Source organism: Engraulis encrasicolus, chromosome 18 (genome assembly GCF_034702125.1).
Source record: "Engraulis encrasicolus isolate BLACKSEA-1 chromosome 18, IST_EnEncr_1.0, whole genome shotgun sequence".
NCBI classification, from domain to species: domain Eukaryota; kingdom Metazoa; phylum Chordata; class Actinopteri; order Clupeiformes; family Engraulidae; genus Engraulis; species Engraulis encrasicolus.
In genome coordinates this window covers 27,222,098-27,246,450 of record NC_085874.1, presented here as the reverse complement: position 1 = coordinate 27,246,450, position 24,353 = coordinate 27,222,098, and the positions used below count along the sequence as shown (strand labels likewise).

The 24,353-nt window shown below is 42.1% G+C and overlaps 1 protein-coding gene and 4 non-coding genes across 5 annotated transcripts in view; 1 reads left to right on the top strand and 4 right to left on the bottom strand.

Annotated features, from left to right (window-relative positions):
- Positions 1-24,353, top strand: part of otofa (otoferlin a) — a 210,617-nt gene that overhangs the window by 151,681 nt on the left and 34,583 nt on the right. Inside the window, exons 25-36 of the mRNA XM_063223364.1 lie at positions 676-837; positions 1,417-1,488; positions 3,623-3,742; positions 4,081-4,242; positions 4,672-4,843; positions 6,486-6,634; positions 7,929-7,964; positions 9,397-9,540; positions 10,349-10,436; positions 15,179-15,336; positions 16,176-16,313; positions 23,905-24,042. Of these exons, the coding sequence (XP_063079434.1) occupies positions 676-837; positions 1,417-1,488; positions 3,623-3,742; positions 4,081-4,242; positions 4,672-4,843; positions 6,486-6,634; positions 7,929-7,964; positions 9,397-9,540; positions 10,349-10,436; positions 15,179-15,336; positions 16,176-16,313; positions 23,905-24,042 (1,539 nt within the window). The remainder of the gene's footprint in view (positions 1-675; positions 838-1,416; positions 1,489-3,622; positions 3,743-4,080; positions 4,243-4,671; positions 4,844-6,485; positions 6,635-7,928; positions 7,965-9,396; positions 9,541-10,348; positions 10,437-15,178; positions 15,337-16,175; positions 16,314-23,904; positions 24,043-24,353) is intronic.
- Positions 231-303, bottom strand: trnar-ucg (transfer RNA arginine (anticodon UCG)). Its single transcript has one exon. It is a non-coding gene; the product is annotated as a tRNA-Arg (tRNA).
- On the bottom strand, positions 18,170-18,243 carry trnat-agu (transfer RNA threonine (anticodon AGU)). The gene has a single exon. It is a non-coding gene; the product is annotated as a tRNA-Thr (tRNA).
- On the bottom strand, positions 18,553-18,626 carry trnat-agu (transfer RNA threonine (anticodon AGU)). The gene has a single exon. It is a non-coding gene; the product is annotated as a tRNA-Thr (tRNA).
- trnat-agu (transfer RNA threonine (anticodon AGU)) lies at positions 18,731-18,804 on the bottom strand. Its single transcript has one exon. It is a non-coding gene; the product is annotated as a tRNA-Thr (tRNA).

The following is a 24,353-nucleotide window of genomic DNA, read 5'->3' as shown; positions in this document are numbered from 1 at the left end:
TTCATTTATTCAAAGCGACTTACAGTTATTATTTTTCAGGGTATTGGTTACAGTCCCTGGAGCAATGTGGGGTTAGGTGCCTTGCTCAAGGGCACTTCAGCCATGGATGGAGATGTAGGGAGAGGTCAGGGGGGATTCGAACCTGCAACCCCTAGATTGAAAGACCAACTCTCTAAACACTAGGCCACGGATGACCCCAGAAGTGAGCCCTACGGCTTGGAAATACAATGCGACCACGAAGGGACTCGAACCCTCAATCTTCTGATCCGAAGTCAGACGCCTTATCCATTAGGCCACGCGGTCCACATTACCATCCATGTCACATATTGGTTTGCTCAGCCGGCACACTCCTGGTTTTATACTGACCTCTACTGTCCACAGATGGAAGTGCAACATTAGTAAATAGACAGCAGGACATGAGAGGTGATAGTCATTGTTGTCACAGGATTCAGAGTGACATAACGGCTTTGACTCCAATTCACAGATCAAGTTGTGTTGGTGGATGATTGATCTGTCACCCATCAAAGCGATTTCTGATTTGAAACTAGTTGCATGCTTTTGAGATGTTTTGGAAGATGTGTGAGCTGTACTTGTGTGGTGAGTTGTGAAAAATGTGTGTAAGCAATTGAAAAAAGAAAGAGCACAACATTAATTCCGTTTTCCTATGGTGCGCAGGGCAAGGCGGAGTTCATTGGCCGGTCGTTTGCCAAGCCCCTGACCAAGATGATTGACGAGCACTATGGGCCGCCCCGCTTCCCCCCTCAGCTGGAGTACTACCAGGTCTTCAGGGGCAACTGCTGGGCCGGCGAGCTGCTTGCTGCCTTTGAGCTGCTCCAGGTGTGTGTGTGTTCGTGTGTGTGTGTGTGTGTGTGTGTGTGTGTGTGTGTGTGTGTGTGTGTGTGTGTGTGTGTGTGTGTGTGTGTGTGTGTGTGTGTGTGTGTGTGCACGTGTATGCACGTGTATGCACGTGTATGCATGTGTGTGTGTCTGCTTAAACAAAAGAAACAAAATACAGCAGAAACAATGAGCAGAGTCGTGTTTCCTGATTAGTTTCACAAATGATATCACACTTAAGTACAAACACAGTGGTACTAATGCAAACGTGAATGGTTGTGTGTGTCTTGTGCTTGTATGTGTGTATGCATAGTGCGTGTTTGTGTGTGTGTGTGTGTGTGTGTGTGTGCGTGTGTGTGCGTGTGCGCGTGCGTGCGTGTGTGTGTCTTGGTGCATGCGTGTACTATATCTCTATCTAACACAGACGAGGGGCTCTTCCTCTTTCCTGTCTTTCCTCTCTTCTCGTTTCTTCTATCCATCCATTTCTCTCATCTCTCCCCATCTGTGTTTTGGTCATGTGGTCCTCCATGATCCCATCATCCTTTGCTGCTGGCTGTGCGTGGCCCTTGTCCCTTGACCCAGGTGCCCTATGACGATGAGGAGATACGGAGGGCTCTAATCGCTGTGCATAACTTTGCTGTTCCTCAGATCAAGGTGCTGCTTTCGCTTCTCTGCTCCACAGCCTAGCACAGAGACATGCACTGGTTCTGCTTCAAGTCCCGGGCCGGGTTTGACCCACGTTTGGCCCATAACCCGGTCTGGGGATAGCCTGGTATAGCCATGCCCTTATAGCAATTTCAATCTGACAGAGTTGATTTGAGAAATGATTGTTGGGGGAGGTGAACTCTGTTCGACTCGGAAATGTGCGTCTGATTTTAACGCCAATGTTTGTTCATGACATGTAATCTGCCCAGTAACTGTCAAACTATGCCAAGGAAGCTGCTTGATAGAACATTTGACTATGTTACACCCTAAGTCTTTCTGCCTTCTTTTTGTGGAGTCCCCGCAATTCAATTTCTGGTCACTAGGGACATCTAGAGATATTGGCCAGCAATGATGAAGAATCTTTTAAAATGTCCTGGTTCCGGTTCGTGATCCAGATCACCACCATAATTTAATCACTTGTTCCTTGGGTTATTACTAAGAACTCCACAAAGTTTCGTCCAAATCAGTTGATTAGTTTTTCAGTTATCCTGCTGACAGAATCTTTTAAGAAAGTCCTTGTTCCGGACCGTGATCCGGATCACCACCAGAATGTAATCACTTGTTCCTTGGGTCATGATCAACAACTGCACAAAGTTTCGTCCAAATCTGTTGATTAGTTTTTGAGTTACGCTGCTGACAAACAAACAAACAGACAGACAGACAGACAAACTAACACGACCGAAAAACATGACCTCCTTGGCGGAGGTAACTACGGTTTCGAGAAACGCACCCCAGAAGAGGGAAATGATGCATAGACTAGGCTGTCCCAACTCGTGACCATCTGACAGCTGTAGTAGGCTCAAACTACATGAGTTACATTGGCTTTTCCCTAGCAGTACACTCTATGTCTCTATGTCTATACTCTATTGGCCCTGCCTTTATTTTCCTCTGGTCTGCCTTAAAGGGACACTGTTCAGGAAATGGTCAAAAAAGGTACTGCAACTATGCTGCTCATTGAAACTGGGCTGCCAATTGCGAAATGTAATCTTTACATGGAAGTTTACTAAGTAATAAACAAATATTTTCTAGTATGGCTCAAGTAGAGTCATTTTTGCAGCTAAAAATGCCTATTTTTGGAAATTCAAAATGGCGGACCATAGAGAAGATCCCCCTTTTCATGTATGAAAAGTGCAGTTTTTCCATTCATAATGAATACTTAGAATTTGACGGTGATGGTAAGTATTCATGAAAAAGGCAACATTAGTGAATGGGCAGCATGAATTCTGGAAATAAACAACTAAAAATCTCACACAGTGTCCCCTTAACACCGGCCCGCTGACCTGAATTCAGTCTGGGCTTCAAACCTGGGTCGGGTCTGTCCAGGGCCTGACTCTGACACCCTCCAGATCCAGTGTGTGTCTCAGAGCTGGCGTGGGTATTTTCTATGTACACCATCTTCTTTTTCTGCTGTCTCTTTCTAGTGTTGTATCTGTCTCTTTGGCTCTTTCTGGGCATTGCTCCTTCTCTTTTGCCTGCTGTCCATACTTAAAAGTACAGACATGTGTTATTAGTTGTCAGTTGTCAGCAACATCAGACCCATATTCTAAAGAGGAATGGTGGACAATGGTATGTAAATGCAGTACTCACCATGTGCTCTGATGTCATACTCAAATTGCTTATGAAAGATTCATACATGTCTAACTCTGACTCTCAGAATGGAGTCTTGCTGAACATTTTATCAAAATTAATAGATCCATAATGGACATGTTGTTTGTAACAGATTCTGTAAATCCAGTGCTCATAAGATACTATAAATATTCAGAAACCTAAAAGGCCATTATAAAGCTTTATAATGATTGACACTGGTAAACAATGTACGCTCTCACAATTGCTCATAACAATGGCTCATAACAAAGTCTTATAAATTGCTCTATGTCTAATCATAACTTTATACAGCTCACACTCAGGACAGCAATCATTATAAATCATTACTAATGTAGTGTGTAACACTTTGTGATTGTTTGTGATACGTATACTGTACACTACAGTGAGCACCTGAATGCTGGCCTCATATAAAAGTGTTGCCAATATTTTCATTCTTTGTTTGCTGATGTCTGTTTTCCTCCCTCCCTGCCCCGCTCAGGTGGGGGCGGCTGGTAAAAGTGGCTTGCCGCCCATCATCGGGCCAACAGACTCGGACAGAGGGCCCATCCTGCCTGTCCCGCTCGGAATCCGGCCCATTCTCAGTCGGTACAGAATTGAGGTGAGAAGGTGCCCTCGGGACCGTTCAGAACTTGTCAGGACAATTCACAGCAACTCATATCAGGGTCCCGTTATAAAAGGGTACACAGTACATTTTGCAGTGTTAATTCAACAATTAGAGTTGATTTTAACATTCTCTATAATTGATTTGGTCCCAGAGTACTCTATAAGTATTGAATTATCACTGATATTTTTACTGTTTAATACAGTGTGTGTGTGTGTGTGTGTGTGTGTGTGTGTGTGTGTGTGTGTGTGTGTGTGTGTGTGTGTGTGTGTGTGTGTGTGTGTGTGTGTGTGTGTGTGTGTGTGTGTGTGTGTGTGTGTCTTCTCCTTCCCTAGGTGTTGTTCTGGGGCCTGAGGGATCTGAAGCGGGTGAACCTGGCCCAAGTGGACCGTCCGCGAGTGGACATCGAGTGCGCTGGACGAGGGGTGCAGTCTTGCCTCATCCAGAACTACAAGAAGAACCCCAACTTCAGCACCCTTGTCAAATGGTTTGAAGTGGTAGGTTCGTGTGAGGCAAACCTTGCTATATAATGTTTTAATCGAACTAGCTTAGTCGTTAACAGCACAATTGTTTTTTTAAGCAATTTCCAATTTGCCACTCAGCTGCGACACACATCCTTAGCATGGCAAGCTCGTTTTAAGTTCAGTGCTATTAATGCTCCACATGCATGGTACTATATGTGCAAAAATCTCTGTACATGTGTCTCTCCTTTGCATATGCCCTGCGCTTCCTTAAACGAGTCTTGTTCAGGGATGTAAACCAAATTTCAGTAAAAACTGACAAACTGACACACTGTATCGCATCTTAGTCTTTGATGATGAAAATCCAGCATGCATAGTGTACGCTGTTTGAGCCTTCGCCATACAGGAAGTGACCAGAAAGCCTGTTTTAGTGTCATAGCAATGCAACTGACCTTTGACCGCCAGGACCTGCCAGAGAACGAGCTGCTGCACCCTCCCCTGAACATCCGGGTGGTGGACTGCCGAGCATTCGGCCGCTACACCCTGGTGGGCACGCACACCGTCACCAGCCTCCGCAAGTTCCTCTACACCCCGCCAGACAAGAGAGAGAGCTCCGTTAGCAACTGGGGCCACACAGGTACAGGAACACAGACTCAGTTCCATCACACTCTACTGCATTTGTCACACAATTTTGTTGTAACCGTTTTGTTATTATTTAAGTTGTCAAAAATAGAAACATCTGCTGTTTTCTTATTGAAAGTGCAGGACCTGCCCATACGTCCTATGACACATCGTACAATTAGCCAGGCTAAGTAGGGTACTGTGATTGACATTTTAGCATTAAGGCCTACATAGATATTTTTATGAATTTGCTGTAGGCCTTTAAAACTAACACCTGCTGATATGCTGATTTCTTCTCAGGATTCATTAGCAACCCGTGAATGTGCTGCAATGTTCTAGTGTTTACTCCTAGGAGCTAGCTTGAAACAACATGGAGGGGAAAAAAAACAAAAAAATACATTTCTTTCTTCCTCTCATCTTCAAATACAGTACGCCTTTGCCAAGACCCAGTTTTTCACAACAAAGTTTTCAAAGCAAAAGTTGAAATAGCTCCTCTGAGCACCACTTCAAGTATCCTTGAAGCAGTCTGTTGGAAATATCTCTGAAACAGGCATTTTTATTAGGTGTAGATTTTTCAGGCAGCCATCTCGTCAGGCACCTTTAGAACTGTCTAGTCTAGCGCCACATTAATATGCATTCCTGAAGCAGCTATCAGTAATAGTATGGTTGGAGCATACCAGCAGACATCTGGGTACCCAAATTCATTCCAACACCAACCATGCCAGTTTATCCTTTATCATTGGGTCAGAGTACGGTCTAAACCCAACCTCATAGTCAAATCAAACTCAAAGTGTACTTTATTGTCGGCTCGGCCCTGTCATGGCTTATCGGTAGGGCACTGGGTTACTACACCGGCGACCCGGGTTCGATTCTGGCCCAGGTCATTTGCCAACCCGTCCCTGTCTCTCTCTCTCTCTCTCTCTCTCTCTCTCTCTCTCTCTCCTCTCTCATTTCCTGTCTCTCCACTGTCCTGTCATAAATAAAGTCAACAAAATACATAACTGAAATACATATATTTCAAAGTGTTATTTATAATTTATATTTAAAAGTGTAATTTATTGTCAAAAATCTATGTAACAGGTGTTTGACCAGAAACTTTGCCCACACACACACGCACGCACGCACGCACGCACGCACGCACGCTCGCACGCACGCACGCACGCACGCACGCACGCACGCACGCACGCACGCACGCACGCACGCACGCACGCACGCACGCACGCACGCACACACACACACACACACACACACACACACACACACAGTATGTGCAGAAAAAAACTAACATACTGGTGGTACATGAATTGACTTGCTCCCTCTGACTCATTGACTCAAACACACACAGACACATGCAGGAAAAACAAAGACTAATTCGGGCACCATGTACCTGTAAGTGGGTAAACAATCTAACCATGTTCATGCAACCCCACTCTGCTCCCACAGACAACAACTAACCATAAAGTGTCTTGCTTTGCCTGCCTATCTTCCTCATTACACGCCTTCTACTGTATTCACCCCATTCCTTCTTTCCTTCTATTCTCTTTTCTTCTCCGGTTCTCTGCTTCTCCTCCTCTGGGCCTTCGACCACTGTGCTGTCTTCTTCTGCCTTCTTCTCGCGTGTGTCTCTGTCCCTCTCGGCTGGACTGTTGGCCCTCAAGCTAGCCTCCTGAATGGCTACACCACTCTGACCAATGGGGCGTCCCGCTCTCGCTCCCACTCCCGCACCCCCTCTCGCCCCCCAGGTGATGTCACTGTGGAGCTGGAGATGAGCGTCATGAGGATGGAGACCATCGTGAAGCTGGACGCCGTGAGTGGAGGACAGCCATGACACACACACGCACGCACGCACGCACGCACGCACGCACGCACGCACGCACGCACGCACGCACACACACACACAAACACACACACACACACAAACACACTATAACATTGTATACTGGCACCTCAACAACACAAAACCAAACAAAAATTGCAAGGGATCGGTAAGAATATAATTTGCTAATTGACTATAATAATAAATAATGTGGGTGTCATAATGTTTAAATAATATGTATGTTAATATCCATAATTAGCAATAAGTTCCTCCTCTTGCATTTCATACAGAAAAAAGGAACAACTAGGGTACATGTCACAAATCAGACTACAAACAAAAATCCAGGCTAGGCTTCACACACAAACACGCACGCACGCGCACGCACACGCACACACACACACACACACACACACACACACACACACACACACACACACACACACACACACACACACACACACACACACACACACACACACACACACACACACACACACGAAACAGCATTAATAGAACACCACCACTCTGCCGTCAAACACCCTACATATGACATTGCTGCTATGGCATTAAAGGTGCACTGTGTAATATGTTTAGTAATTTATTTCCAGAGTTGCTGCTGCCCATTCACAAATATTACCTTTCCCATGAATACTTAGCACCACCATCAAATTCCAACTATTCATTATGACTGGCAAAAATGAATTTGTTCATACATGAAAAGGGGGGGTCTTCACTATTGTCTGCCATTTTGAATTTACGGAAATAGACATTTTAGCTACAAAACGTATTGTACTTTAGTCATACTAATAAATATTGGTTCTTTATTTGGTAAATATTCATGAAAAGTTCAAATGTGGCTTTAGACAGCAGAGTTTCAATGAGCAGCATAGTGGCGATACCTCTGGCCACCATCTTACACAGTGCACCTTTAAGTATGATTGCTTATTAATTAATACAGTATTGCATCATCTATCTATTGCTGAAGGCTTTAACAAGGGTCTTTCATCGATCTATCGTTTAAAGATCAGAAAGTGAATACAACAGCTTCACTTTGTCATTTTACAAAGTGTAAATGACCTACATAAACAAATTGATTTTCCACTCCATGCAAATCAATTATTCTTGGGTCATATTTGCAGACAATTACTGTAAACTGATAATATGCCCATCCATTTACAGAGGATAACTGTAAAATGACCATGCTACTGTATTGTGTGTATTTGTGTGATGTTTTGTGCCTTTATAGTAACATTCTGCTTTGTATTGTATGTGTGTGCCCCTGTAGATGTCTGATGCAGTTGTTAAAATTGATATGGTACAGGTAAGTTGTAGAGTATGTTGTATGCTTGTAATGCAGTTGTTTGATGTGCAGATGCAAATGTGCGCATGCGTGCGCGCACACACACACACACACACACACACACACACACACACACACACACACACACACACACACACACACACACACACACACACACACACACACACACACACACACACACAGAGCTTGACAGCATTTGTGCCTCATCCTTTTCCCCGCTGATATCCAATGCGCCATCAGCATCTGCATGCACGGCATGGAAGAGTAAAGTGCTGGGAAGGCAGTGGATGTTTTCCCCATCCTCTTGGTCAGAGCCAATCATGTGGTTGTAGCAGAAAGGGAACTCTGTCTCATGGGTAGAGCAGAGAGAGGGTCCGAGGCACTCCGATGTAACGTTAAAAGTCCTTTTTGGTAACACTTTCCATGAAGCCCATATCTATAGCACATTATGAGCACATTTATAACAACTTATAATACGCATCATAATTATAGTGCATTATGACTACACTTATAATGCCTCATGATGGAGTATATCTACAGTCATGAATAACTATAAATCTAGCTTATAATGCATTATAAATCTTAGGATGTTTTGAGTGCTCGTGAATGGTTATAAACTGCAGGCAGTGAAGGGGCTTATAATGCATTATAACTGTCATGATGCACTATGGCTAATTATGATGCGCATTATAAGTTGTTATAAATGCGCTCATAATGCACTATAGATATGGGCTTCATAGAAAGTGTTACCTCCTTTTTTTTCTATGGGACATCAAGCCGACGCGTTTAGCCCCGAAGAAGGTCGCACGTGACCGAAACGCGTCGGCTTGATGTCCCACATAGAAAAATAAAAGGACTTTTAACTTTATTTCGGAGTGCCTCGGACCCTCTCTCTGCTCTTTACATGTATTCCTCTGGACACCGATGAGCACCTGAAGTTTTTTTTAAAGGGACACTGTGTGAGATTTTTAGTTGTTTATTTCCAGAACTCATGCTGCTCATTCACTTATGTTACCTTTTTCATGAATACTTACCACCACCATCAAATTCTAAGTATTTATCATGACTAGAAAAATTGCACTTTTCATACATGAAAAGGGGGATCTTCTCCATGGTCCGCCATTTTGAATTTCAAAAATGACTGTACTTGGACCATACTAGAAAATATTTGTTTAATACTTAGTAAACTTTCATGTAAAGGTCAAATTTGGCAATAGGCAGCCCAATTTCAATAAGCAGCATAGTTGCAGTACCTTTTTTGACCATTTCCTGCACAGTGTCCCTTTAAAACCTACCCACAGACGCAACTCTACCTCTCTCTCTCTCTCTCTCTCTCTCTCTCTCTCTCTCTCTCTCTCTCTCTCTCTCTCTCTCTCTCTCTCTCTCTCTCTCTCTTTCTACACTGTCTCATGGGTATTCTTCCACATGACAGAATGAAGAGGAGAAGGAGAAGGAGAAGGAGGGCAAGAAGAAGAAGAAAAAGAAGAAGGGAGAAGAGGCGGAGGAGGAGGAGTTAGACGAGAGCACGCTGGACTGGTGGTCCAAGTACTTTGCCTCCATAGACACCATGATGGTGGTGGGTACCTGCTGTTGTAGCTTAGCCAACATCTCTCTCACACACACGCACACACACACACACACACACACACACACACACACACACACACACACACACACACACACACGCACAAACACACACACACACACACACACACACACACACACACACACACACACACACACACACACACACACACACACAGAGTTTATTATTTGTGCACTGAATTGATTCAGTCAAGCAAAAAAAACAACACTAATCAAAGTAATAGAAGAGTTCTAATAGGTACACGTAGTGCTTTCTCAAAACAGTCATGCACACACACACACACACACACACACACACACACACACACACACACACACACACACACACACACACACACACACACACACACACACACACACACACATACACACACACACACACACACACACACACACACACACACACACACACACACACACACACACACACACACACACACACATTAATTAAGACTTCTCAATGCACCCTATAAATCGGATCACATACGCTCCTGTAGCATACACTGTTTCCTCAACCAATGTGTGTGTGTGTGTGTGTGTGTGTGTGTGTGTGTGTGTGTGTGTGTGTGTGTGTGCGTGTGTGCGTGTGTGTGTGTGTGTGTGTGTGTGTGTGTGTGTGTGTGTGTGTGTGTGTGTCTGTCTGTCTGTCTGTCTGTCTGTCTGTCTCTCTGTCTGTGTGTCTCTCTGTCTGTCTGTGCGTTCGTGCGTGCGTGCGTGCTTGCGTGTGTGCGTGCGTGTGTGTGCGTGTGTGTGTGCGTGCGTGCGTGTGCCTTCTTCAGGCGCTGCGGGCCCAGGAGGCAGCCCAGGCTGAGGCCGATGAGAAGGAGGAGCTGGAGATCGCTGCAGAGGGAGGAGCAGGCACACTCAGTATGTATTTCCCACAGTACATTCAGAAAAGAACCACGTTTCAAGTTTTAAGATACTTCACCCCAAATTGCTCCTGGTGTCAGGGTGGTACCCACCCGGCATGGCAGTCACTGCCGCCGGTGTGGGTGTAAATGGGTGAATGTGAGGCATCAAGCTCAACTTCTTGGAAAAAACGAAAGTCTTTGGTGCGCGATAAAATGTATCAACTTAAGGAAGAAAAATCCACTCTCACAAACTGCGTCTAATTATTTACCACCATTTATTACCACCATGTGCAAAAAGCAAACGCGTTTCGGCTATCAAGCCTTCATCAGTGCACTTCACCACGTACTGATGACGGCTTGATAGCCTAAACGCGTTTGCTTTTTGGACATTGTGGTCATATAAATAAATAATGAGACGCAGTTTGTGTGTGCGGATTTTTCTTCCTTAAGTTGAATGTGAGGCATGCAATGTAAAGCGCTTTGAGTGTTCAAAGGAGTGGAGAGGCGCTATATTACGTTACCATTTACGTTTCAGTCATGACTGTCTAGCCCAGAGGTGAGCAAACTCAGGCCCAGGGGCCACATGCGGCCCATTGAGCCATTTCATGTGGCCCACAGAGCCTTTACAAAAAACAAAAAAACACATTTAAAAAAAACAAATCAACAACTCATCAAACATTCTCAAATTGGCTACATAAGAGAAGGGACATTGGGGTTTGAGATTCACCAAGTACAGGCTCAAAGATGTTTCTACAAACCCCAACTCCGATGAAGTTGGGACGTTTGGTAAACAGTGAATAAAATCAAAATGCTATCATTTTCAAATCATTCAATCTATTCATTAGATGGAGAATAGTGAAAAGACAACATATTAAGTGTTAAAACCGAGAAAAAATATTGTTTTGGGGGACATATGTACTCATTTCTAATTTGATAAATCCAACATGTCTCAAAAGAGTTGGGACGGGGATCAGTGAAATTTAGTAAACATCCAAATAAGATAAAACAACAAAGAAGAACATTTCAAAATTAATTGTACTGATGGACAATATAGGTGTCCAGGTATAAGATCATCACAGAGAGGCTGAGCCACTCAGAATTAAAGATGCAAAGGGAATAATTACCATAGTTATTACATACATTTTTGAATTCCCTTTGATTTACCATGATTGAGTGTATATAAGACATATTTTTGTTAATAAAATCATTGTATAGGTTCATGACATCATGAAATATATATTGACTGTAGTCTCACTCTAGCACTCCAGGAATTAGAGCTATTGAAAATTGACCATATTAAGAATGCTTAATGCATGAAAATGATACAGGGGTGTAACATTCTCCTAAGCACCTGAGCTCACTTGAAATAGACCCAGAAGACATGGGAAACTGTCCTTTGCTTACAGAAGTCAGCAGAAGTTGTAGAAGTCCATTCTTTTTGACAATAGTAGAGCATTGCACATCCTGTGCTACAGTGAAAATGGACCATCCAACTTGTGTTAGTGCTAGCTTCAAAAGTCAGCCTCCATGATGGCATGCGGGTGCAGTAGTGCATTGGTTAAGATGTTCTCACTCATCTGTAGAGTTAAATACAGTGTTGAATGGTATAAATGGGTTTTAAACAGCATGAAAAGCCACTCATGCATTATATTTTGAAGGGAGATCTTTGATTACTGCCACATAGTAAGGTCAAATTGCATTCTCTACTATGTTTTAACAGTTTGGCTCCATCATAAGGACCAGCAGGTGATACAATGGTGGGTTTTTGGTCAAGACCTCTCACACTGTAAGCACTACAGAAAGGAAAACATTGCAAAACATGACAAGGAATACACCCACCATTTAAGCTGGTGAAATCATGTCCAAGATAGGAATTAGCACTTTTTTATATAAAATCATCTCATCGGTTAATGTATTTAACTGTTAAGTGTTGTCTTTTGTTTTGTTTTTAGTCTTCCTCGACATTTGCTGCCATTTATTGTCCCCGTCCCAACTCTTTTGAGAGGTGTTGGATTTATCAAATTAGAGTACATATGTCCCCCAAAACAATATTTTTTCTCGGTTTTAACACTTAATATGTTGTCTTTTCACTATTCTCCATCTAATGAATAGATTGAATGTTTTGAAAATGATAGCATTTTGATTTTATTCACTGTTTACCAAACGTCCCAACTTCATCGGAGTTGGGGTTTGTAGCTCCCAATAGACCGTCTCAGACATGACTACTGTATGTATCTTCACGAAGTTCATTACATTACTATGTGCAGGCATGAAATTGTAAAACATGTTATGTTATTAGATTTCTTGTTATTGACATGGACAAGTTCCACCTAGCCCTCTGGTCAACATGCTGAACCCAATGTGGCCCTTCGGCTGAAATATTTGCTCACCCCTGGTCTAGCCTCTATGCCTCCTCCCCCAGGTCTCAGGTCACCTCACCCACCGTCGTCCTCAAATATCAGTGGTAAATGGAACGTGACAAACCTAAGTAACACTTAACTTGACGCCAGTGTCATAAGCATGTCATGCACAGTGCCATAGTACAGTGTCATTCATACAGTGTTGGCCTTAAAGGGGTATGCCACTATTTTGGGGCTTAATACAGTTAAAATCGTTGGCCAGGGTTTATAAAGGTGGTAAACTGTCTTGTTTTTCATGTAAGCCGTTGTCTTGCTTTAAGACAAGTTAAAAGAGGGAGAATGTCGCTAAGCTAGTGAAAGTCAATGGATCCGTGTAGCATGCTACAATGCTACACGGATCCATTGACTTTCACTAGCTTAGCGACATATTCACACTTTTAACTTTTCTTAAAGCAAGACAACGCTTAACATGAAAAATAAGACACTTAACCACCTTTATAAACCCTGGCCAACGATTTTAACTGTATTAAGCCCCAAAATAGTGGCATACCCCTTTAAGTGACATTCGGTTATGGCAAAGACGAGGCCAAAAATCATAAAATGTTTATGACGTGGACACAATGTTTATGACACATGCATAACTGTGCCCCTATTATGACACTGTAATGACATGCTTATGACACCGGCGTCAAGTAAAGTGTTATCCAAACTTTTTTTGCAAGCATTTGTCTTTGTGAAGGCACCACTGCTCTTCTCAAAATGAGCCTTCTTTTTTGTTCAAGCTAATTGCGCTGTGCCTGACTGTTGTGCATTTTGTTGTGAGGCTGCAGGGATTTCTTCATTTAAACTCAGGAGGGAGTACTTCATCTGATTATCTTAGTTTGGCTTGATGAATAGATGCAGCTGCTTTAACTGAGTTTCCTGGAAAGCCTCAGCAAAGGGCCATGAGTCATAATGACAAACTAACACAATTCTCTTTTGGTGAAGTCTCTGTTTGCGATACTTTAAAAGTCTACTACTTGGTGAAGTTGTTCTGCTGTTTGTTGTTTAGCCTAGCTTAGCTTGATGTCTCGTCCAATTAAGGTGGCTTGCCTCGAAGACATTCGCATAATGAGTGTTGTCTGTTTTCATCTGAAAGAACTCACTGACTGCCTTGCTATTTTGCACCCCTTTGCACCAAGTCTTTGTTGTTTGTGTGAGGCTTTGAGTTTAGCATAGCTTTCCCTCGTGAGCACAGGTGCACACAAACAACTTGCATGAATTCCTCTGCATGAATTCTCATATCATCATTCCCTGCCTCATCTCTCCTCCTGACTCCATCTCTCTCATTAACCACATATAACCACATCAAACACAGCTCCGCTAATGCCCTGTACCCAGCCAATGCCTGCTCCCGCACAGTCAGCCTGGGGCTTAGAGAGCCCAATGCTGGCCTATTAATCACATGACACAGCAGCACTGTCGTCTGGAGAATGCTAGCGATCCCTCACCCTAACGCCTCGGTAGCAGCTAAACTAATTTGTCTTCGCATGACAAACAGCATGTAAGAGTTTGCTTTAAACAAAGCCTTTACTTATGGATTGTAATATTGTAAATTAGGCTTTATACAATGCCTACAGTATTTCAGTCTCTGTGCGTGTCTATATCATGGATATTTTCTCTCTGTATTAAAGATTAAATATACACAATATGCTGAAAAAATATACGCTACTATATATTACTGCATAATATACAGATATACTGTAATGGGGCATAGGTGAACAGTGAATTATGCTATAAGAACACAACATGGCTGCTGTTATAGAAAGTGTGGATATACAAAAATGGTTCTGACAGGTAAGTATACAGGTACATATCAGTCTTCCAGCTTTAGAAATTGTACAAATGCAAGGCAATGGCTTTTGTGTCCTTTATAGAAGTAATAATAATAATACGCCAGTTGCATTTGAACCTGTCTGGAACATGTTTCTCCCATTGAGTGTTGATTAGGTTAAAGATTAACACACAACAGAACAGCCCACAATTGACAAAATGAAATTAACCTTTTAATGTTAGCTACACTTTTAATTTTGTCAACTGTGAGCTGTTCTGTTGTGTGTTGTGTGACCACAGTAATAAGTGGTAATCGCTTTATCCACAGTGTGCTGTGCAGGTAATCACTTCATCCACAGTGTGTGCTGTGCTGTGCTGTGCAGTGTTACTTTATTGCAGGAGTCTCGAGCCAGCTTGCTGTCACACACATTGAGATTGCAACATTTTCTAGATGGGCTACAAAGAAAAATGTTCTACTCCGACTTCATCTCATCTAGTACGTTCTCATGTCATCTTGCCCCGTCCCATCCAATCCCACCTCACCCCCTCCACCCTCCACCCTCCACCCCGGTTCGGCCACCCTCAGATCTTAAAGTCGATGACTGCTCTCTGAAAGGGCCAAGGCTGCGCGAGAAGTCGAGGGACAGGTTCAAGGTCACCAAGGACAAGCGGAAGAGCCATCCACATCCTGCAGACGCCCCGGATAAGAGGCTGCCTGTCAAGCCCAGAGTGGACGAGCTGATGGTCAGTGAGCATGCTCAAACACTTTTAATACAATAAGCTGATGTCAACAAAAAAGAAAAGCAAGCTCATAATACAAATAGGTATCACTTTATTTTAATAGTTCACTATTACAGTGGATCTACCACATTAGGTTGAGTGTAATAACCAGTGTAACCAGGGTGCGATTTGTAGGGGGGGGTGGGGGGGATTGTCCCCACTTCTGGTCTTGATTATGCCACTTTTTCTACACGATTTTTATCACAGTTCAATGTAATTCCATTGATATTGCTTAAAATCTGAAACATATCCCCCCTTCTGGTTTTCCGACAAATCGCACCCTGAGTGTAACAATATGTAATACCATGTAATACCAGTGTAACACCATGTACCAATTTTGTTCTTACATCTAGGGTTAGGATTAGGGTTAGGGTAAGGGTTGGTACACTGGTATTACATGGTGTTAAATATTGTTTGTAACACTGGTTATTATACTGTACCTAATGTGGTAGATCCAATGTAATAGTGAACCATTGAAATGTGTTACCAACAAGTATGACTTTTGGTATTACATGACAGGTGATATGTGCATTGTATGTGCTCAAATTTTATTGAACAGAGTAAAATATTTACTGAATAATGTGCTGAAAAAATATACTGCCGCTGAGCAATTTGAATATAGATTACAGTACTGTTTGCAAAAGTTCAAAGATCCATGCACAGCTTCTAAGCTGCTGGTAAACGCAGGAATATGCAATACTTCAAAAGGAAAAAGTTTACAGTACTGTTTGCTTGCCAGATTTAGGCTGTCGCATGGACTGTGGTAGTTCGGTCTTGTCAGAGTGATTTTGTGCTTTGTCCAGGCGTATAACAGGGAGCTGGAGAGCGAGTTCAGCAACTTTGAGGACTGGCTGCACACCTTCAGCCTCTACAGGGGCAAAGCTGGCGACGATGAGGAGCATCACATGGCGGACGATGACAGGATCGTGGGCAGATTCAAGGTACTGTTGCGAAACACTATGGTGAACTTCAAAGGGTAACACTTTATTTTAGGGATACATCTATTAGCACTAATGCATACAATGTGCCTGTATAAGTAACTTGTAAGGCATGTACAAAGCAAAATCAAACATTTGTTAGGCATGTATTCGCAAATCTCTTGTTCATGCACAATAAGGGATTTATTACCAATGTAACCTTAGTAAGGACCTAGTAGGCCTTAGCGTTTGCTTAGTACATGCCTTACAAGTTACTTATGCAGGCATTAACATTGTATGTATTAGTGCTAATAGATGTATTCCTAAAATAAAGTGTTACCCTTCAAAGATCTGAAACTCCTATGCACAGACGGACAGGTTCCAGGTGCTGGAGAAGTGCAGTCATCAGGAATACATAGTAAACAAGAACGATCACCGCACACTGGTGGACTCTGCTCTGTTTTGCTGCTTTTTATTTAGGTGAACAACGCGTTTCGCCTTGCGCTTCTGTTCACCTAAATAAAAAGCAGCAAAACTAAGTCCACCAGTGTGCGGTGATCCTTCTTGTTTACTTGTATTTTTTTCACACACTTCAGCTGGCAGGTGCATTGGAGATGGTCCATGGGTCACTCATCAGACAATTTGAAAAAACTCCAGCACAATGACCATTTCGCTGTTTGCTTTGTATTAAAGAAAACGGCGAAATGGTCAGTGCGTGGGAGGGTTTTTTTTCCAAGTTGACTGTTGAACACGCCTCAAGCTCAAGGTGTTAGAACTGAACTAGAGAACAATTACATTTGTCTGAACACTTGAGCAATATAAATGTATGCTTTATCACACATGCCGTGTCCTGACTTCAACAAGTATTGCCAGTGAATTAGGTACTGTACAGTATACAGTAGCTCCCCTGAAGTAGGTCCAAGGAAAAATAACTGGACTTATGGTAAATCACAATTGCAACACTTGGGGATGTGAATTCATGATTTCTTCCCAAGCATGCATGCCTTTTCCACATTCCAGCAACTATCAACTGCACAAATAGTTGAGGATGCACCTTATAGGACATGGCTTTTCAACTGCTTAGTGTTGATATGAGGAAGACCTAAGGACAAGAACTAGGCCTATGAAACATGACATGTGACTGGTGACAATGAATTGGGTACAGGAGAGGCACAGTTCCCGTCATTCAACTGACCCTCTTCCTAATTTCTGTCATGCACAGTAGCTTGGCTCCTATGCAGAGGTGGATAGAGTTTAAGTGAAAATGGAAATACTGTTACAGTGAATCTACCTTTGGTGCAATGGATTAACAGGTGTATAAACTATGTAAGGTCATGTTCAAATTTCATCGGTGAGAGAACTTCTACTTCTATGTACTTTATACGCCTCTGCTTTTGTCACAGCAACATTCATCAGTGCTTAGTCTTGCCAGCTTCATATTTTAAATTATTTCTCAGTGGTGGGCTTAACCTGTGCCTAGTCTACCAATGTCTCTGTATAGTATTACTGGACAAAACCACAACTGATCAGACCACTCACTCAATAACGCGTGTTGTGATTTAAACTGGCACTCTGATTGAGCTCATTGACTCACGTCATTAGATTAAACCCAATAACTGTGTGTCCTCTTTTGTAGTATTTTCATTATACTGTAAATAAAAAGTACAGTATACTGAAAATGTAAAGACATTTTGTGTAGTATCCCAGGAAGTATAGACTTGCTCAGGCTATGCACAGAGCATTCCTCCATCTTGTGCGTGACTTGTGGGTGTCATGGACAGTTTGCGCTGTATGTAGCTGAAATTTCATCAAATTTTACCCGATGACAATTCTTAATGCAGCGCTTTTCACACAGCTAATCAATAAGTTGGAGCAACAAAAGGCACTGCTGAGATTCGAACTCAGGATCTCCTGTTTACTAGACAGGCGCTTTAACCAACTAAGCCACAGCGCCATAAACAGCCTGCGGAACTTGCGTAACTAAGTGAACACCTGCTGTCAGCTTGTTCACATTACATAACACTTAGCTGAGGCTTTCATTTTATTAAAAACAACTTACAACTTTTATTTTTCAGGGTATTGGTTACAGACCCTGGAGCAATGTGGGGTTAGGTGCCTTTCTCAAGGGCACTTCAGCCATGGATGTAGATGTAGGGTAGAGGTCAGGGGGGATTTGAACCGGCAACCCCTAGATTGAAAGACCAACTCTCTAACCACTAGGCCAAGGCTGTCCACCCAGCAATCAATAAGTTGGAGCAGGAAAAGGCACTGCTGAGATTCGAACTCAGGATCTCCTGTTTACTAGACAGGCGCTTTAACCAACTAAGCCACAGCGCCACTAATATTCTGCAGAACATGTGCAAGTAAGTTGCCACCTGCTGTCAGCTTGTCACAAGCTGTCAAGTTGTTCACCCAGCTAATCAATAAGTTGGAGCAGCAAAAGGCACTGCTGAGATTCGAACTCAGGATCTCCTGTTTACTAGACAGGCGCTTTAACCAACTAAGCCACAGCGCCACTGATAGTAAACAGAACATGTGCAACTAAGTGGCCACCTGCTGTCAGCTTGTCACTGTCATTTAGCAGACAGATGCAGATTCCAGAGATTGCTCACACGCACCAAATGTAGTCAAGGGGTGGATTCCAATATGCTGACTCCCTTGCTCACTTGCCTCCTTGTGACCTCATGGACGACAGAAAATTAATTCAATATCTTGCAAAAGCACAATTCTAATGTAATTTTCTTATTTGCAATTGGAGTGGTAAATGAAGAACAGTCCCCCAAAAGATGTTGTGGCTAGGCTGACAGCTGGAAGACTTAATTGTTTTCTCCATGGAGGCAGGGCCAGGAGGCGGGGTCAGGCCACAAGCACAAGTGGAGGACAGGAGTCCGCATATTGGAATGCACACAAGAAGTGTCTGTATGAACCAAAGATATGACATTACATGTGTGTTTGAAGTTACTATCTTATCATGGTAAAACATTAACCGGACTCTCTCCGGATCTGTGTTCCACACAGCTACGCTGCCCTCCACTCAGATCTGGGGTTGAATTTCATATTTCACAAGATTGAAAACACCACACGGGGCAAGCAGGGCTGTAACCAGACATTTTCAAATACAGAGGTCAAATACTGCGTGGTGTGCGCCATTCTGTACATTTATAATGCTTCAAACACTTCAGTCAAACTCTTAAGCTTGTTTTCATTAATCACTGCCTTGAGGATAAATGGTGGTGGTGTACACAGACTGAATTTATCATTGTTGATCATCTATCGATTTTCATCATAGATACATTTTTCATTACTGAAAAAAATACAGAGGACATGACCTCTGTGTCCTCAATGGTGGTTATGGCCATGGGGGCAAGCTTAGTCAGCTTTGTACCGACTGACAAACCAATTAGAATTGCCTGATTGTCAGCGATGTGGCAGTTAAACTGGTTAAACTGGTCAAGCTGGAGAAGGGAAAAAAGAATCTAATAATGCAGGCGAGAGCCAGGGTAGTGAAACATTAGCCAGGCCACGCCTCCTAGTGACGCAACACCTCCGGCGTTGCTTCTAGTCAGGTCAAGAGCAATGTAAATATTGTTTCTGATCTCCCGAAAAACTGGGAACTCCACCCACTTTGTCGGAAACCAGTCAACCAGTAGTAAACCTAAGGAGGCAGGTCAACCATGTCGTTTGGGAAAATTCGGTAACACTTTATTTTAGGGACACATCTATTAGCACTAATACATAAAATATTAATGCATGTGTAAGTAACTTGTAAGGCATGTACTAAGCAAAATAAGACAGTTGTTAAGCATGTATTCACAAATGTCTTGTTCATGCACAATAAGGGATTTATTACCAATATAACCTTAGTAAGGACCTAGTAGACCTAGATTTCTATTTATGAGTAAGCAATAAGGGACAGAATACAATGTGTATAAGCTCCTGGTACACTGTGTGAACAAACCCTGAACAGTGTGAAAACAAATGTGGAATAAGGGTCCCTATTCTAAAGTGATGCATTGCTCAGCCCAGGTGGCTTAGGGCCCCCACACTATAGGGCCCCCACTCTACGTCCCCCCCACCCCCCAGAGAAGCAAAGTGTAAGAACATTTCAGAGTTTACATTAGTCTCAGTAGGTTTGAAGATCTCACTTATTCTACTCATTGTGTCAATGAGTAATTGGAAGCATTATACAAAGCGGATTCCAAAAAAGTTGGGACACTTGGTATTTTGTGAATAAAATCAAAATGCTGGCATTTTCAAAACATTCAATCCATGCATAAGATGAACAATAGCACAAAGTCAACATAGGAACAGTTAAAATGAGGCAAAAGCATTGTTTTGAGGGAAATATGTGGTCATTTAAAATTCGACCCATGCAACAAATCTCAAAAAAGTTGGGACAGGGCCAAAATGTTTTGTAATAGTTGAATAATTCTAAAAATAACACAAGGAGGAATATTTTGAAAGGAACTATATTGACTGCCAACATGAATGCACAGATAAAATACCATCACAGAAAGGCTGTGGCACTCAGAAGCGAAGATTTTGAGGGACTAATTACTGATCTATTACACAGAAAGATTGAATTTCTCAAAATTGCCGGCATATAAGGCCTATTTCTGTAATGTAGAGTTCTGTGAAATCATTGCACGAGTTATGAGATCATGACATACCCATCGTCAATAAGCCAACTATGACACTCCAACAATGACAGCTGTTGAAAAAATGACCATAAACACAACACTTGATTAAGGCACATGATGCAGACATTAAACAGAGTTGCAAGTGGCAAAGCTCATTCTATATGGACCTAGGAGACATGTGAAAACTGTCCTCTGATTACAGAATTTGGAAAATATTTCATTCTTTTTTAAAATCATGGAGTCATGCACCCTCCAGGTTAAGAAGAAAATGAATACTTCAGCTTGATTTAGTGGTCAGTCTGAAAGACTGCATATATGATGGTAAAGGGGTGCAGAGATGCCTTGGTTATGGTCTTCTTACTCATGTAGAGCATTAAAATGAGGGCTGAATGATATATTCAGACTTTAAACAGCATACATAGCTACCAAAGCATTATATTTTGGAGCACAGTCGTAAGATATTGCCCCATAATGATGGGAAATTCCAATCTCTACTATGTTCCAACAGTGTGGTTCCATCATAAGAGTAAACAGGTGACAAAAATGTTTTCTTGCAGTGAGGATATGCCACGTATTAAGCATAACAAGAAGGTAAACAAGTCGAAGAACACACCTATCAGTTGAGCTGCTGAAATCATGTCTCGTTCATAAAAATATCAATTTTTAAAATAAAATCATGCCATCAGTCAAAGTATTTAAATGTTACGTCTCCTCCCTTGTGTTGTGTTTAGTCTTATCCAACATAAAAAGCATTTTATTGGCCCTGTCCCAACTTTTTTGGAATTTGTTGCAAGGGTGAAATTTTAAATTATCACATAATTACCCCCAAAACAATCATTCTGCTTGGCTTTAACAACTGATATGTTGTCTGTACACAATGCTCTACCTTATTAACATATTGAATGTTTTGAAAATGCCAGCATTTTGATTTTATTCACAAAATACCAAGTGTCCCAACTTTTTTGGAATCCGCTTTGTATAGCAAGGATTGGACGTAAAGTTATCAATGACGGTGGGTGGTGAGATGTCATTTTTTCATACACCAATTAGTTTTAATTGTAAAAACCCTACAATAAATGCAGAATATAACGATGAGTAATAGTTTGGAAGCGAAACTAAGCTATTCCTTTCTGATAAATAAGTTAATGTTTGAGAAAACTTAGCTACAAGAAGTGCAGTGCATGATGGGTAGGCTACGCCCTTAGTCAGAAATGCAATGCATGGCCAATGCAGCAATGATAATATTTCTGTTGTTACGTACATGGCAAATTGTTTGGATAGCAACTAAATTTCACAAGTGAGGGGAGGAGCTAAGGACGTAGGCTCAGAGCTGGGTAGGTTGTCTGTTGGCCTAGATTGCGTACCCATCATGCACTGCACTTCTTGAAGCTAATGTTCTCAAACATTCACTTAATTATCACAAAAGAGTAGTTTAGTTTTGCTTCAAAACTATTATTCTAATGTTCTGCATTTATTTTGGGTTTTTTTACAATTAAAACTCAGTGGTACATGAAAAAAAATTACATCTCACCAACCCACCGCCATTGACAAGTGTACGTTCAATCCTTGCTATATATAGGCTCTTGTTACCTCCCTCTAATTGATATGAACAAGAGAAAACTAGATGACTCAGCTGGGCAAATATTAATTATTTGATATACCCTTACACTTTGTAGATCGGGGGGGCTAGGTAGTGCAGGCCTGGGTGGTGTGGGCGCCCTAGGACTTTGGTAGAGCAGAGGCCCTGAGCCATCTGGGCTGACCAATGCATCACTTTAGAATAGGGACCCTTATTCTGCATCTGTTTTCACACTGTTCAGGGTTTGTTCACACAGTGTGTCGGGAGCTTATACACATTGTATTCTGCCACTTACTACTTACTAATAAATAGAAATATAGGCTTACTGGTCCTTACTAAGGTTATATTAGTAATAAATCCCTAATTGGGCATGAACAAGACATTTGTGAATACATGCTTAACAACTGTCTTATTTTGCTTAGTACATGCCTTACAAGTTACTTACACAGGCATTAATATTGTATGTATTAGTGCTAATAGATGTGTCCCTAAAATAAAGTGTTACCGAAAATTCTTATGCTCTTGGTCAGACCAAGTCTTGAAGAGATTTGAAAGTCGATGATAATCAGGCTATTGAAACATAACGTTGTAATTACTAATGTCACGTTTTTGGTGACCTACAAACAATTGTGTTTTTGGATTGCAGTACTTACTCACTTTAGTCATTTGACAGTTTTATGGGAGGGTTTTACACACCAGCAGGGTAGAGTGGGCTATTTGAATGTATCAAAGTTCATTTATATAGAATGCCAAGTCTTAATGTCAAATTGATGGTTCTTCAGAATCATTTATGTAAAATTGACCTACTGCCCAGCTCATTTGTATTGACTTGGCAAGATGTCTTGGCTTGTATACCTTTTATGTATCCCTGACATCTACAAGTCATTACCATGCCATCTACTTTCTATGCATCAGTGCTGTTCATATATTGGATCAGACAGCAATTCGGCTTTTTTCATTTTTGAAAAGCTACTGTTAAGTGTGCTGTGTAAAACGATACAGTAAATGAGCAATACATTGGACGCCTGCAATATGTGTTACAGTATGTTTAAGATTTTGGACACCTTCATTTACTTCTGGATCAATTAAGTATTACTCTACTCTGATACTCTACTCTCCTCCTGTACTCCACTCCTACTCTATTCTACTCTATTCTACTCTACTCTACTCTACTCTACTCTACTCTACTCTACTCTACTTTACTCTACTCTAACTCTACTCAACTCCACTGTACTTTACTGTATTCTACTCTACTCTGCTCTACTATATTCTACTCTTCTTTACTGTACTCTACTCTACTCTACTCTACTCTACTCTACTCTACTCTACTCTACTCTACTCTACTCTACTCTACTCTACTCTACTCTACTTTTTTCTACTCTACTCATTGTCCCAGGGGTCCCTGTGCCTGTACAAGCTGCCCCTGTCAGACGAGTTCTGCAGAGAGGCAGGCTTCGACCCCAACATGGGCATGTTCCAGAACATTCCCCACAATGACCCAATCAACGTGCTCGTCAGAGTGTATGTGGTCCGGGTAAGAGAACAGGCTGTGTGTCTGTGTGTGTGTGTGTGTGTGTGTGTGTGTGTGTGTGTGTGTGTGTGTGTGTGTGTGTGTGTGTGTGTGTGTGTGTGTGTGTGTGTGCGTGTGTGCGTGTGTGTGTGTGTGTGTGTGTGTGTGTGTGTGTGTGCGTGTGCGTGTGTGTGCGTGCGTATGTGTTTACGCCTGCATTTGTATACATGCACGTTTGTGAACATATACGCTTTGTGTAAATGGTGTGTAAGTTGCAGTCAGTCAGTGAGGGAGCCATGGCTCATTATCACCTGGGACATGGAAATACTGTGTTG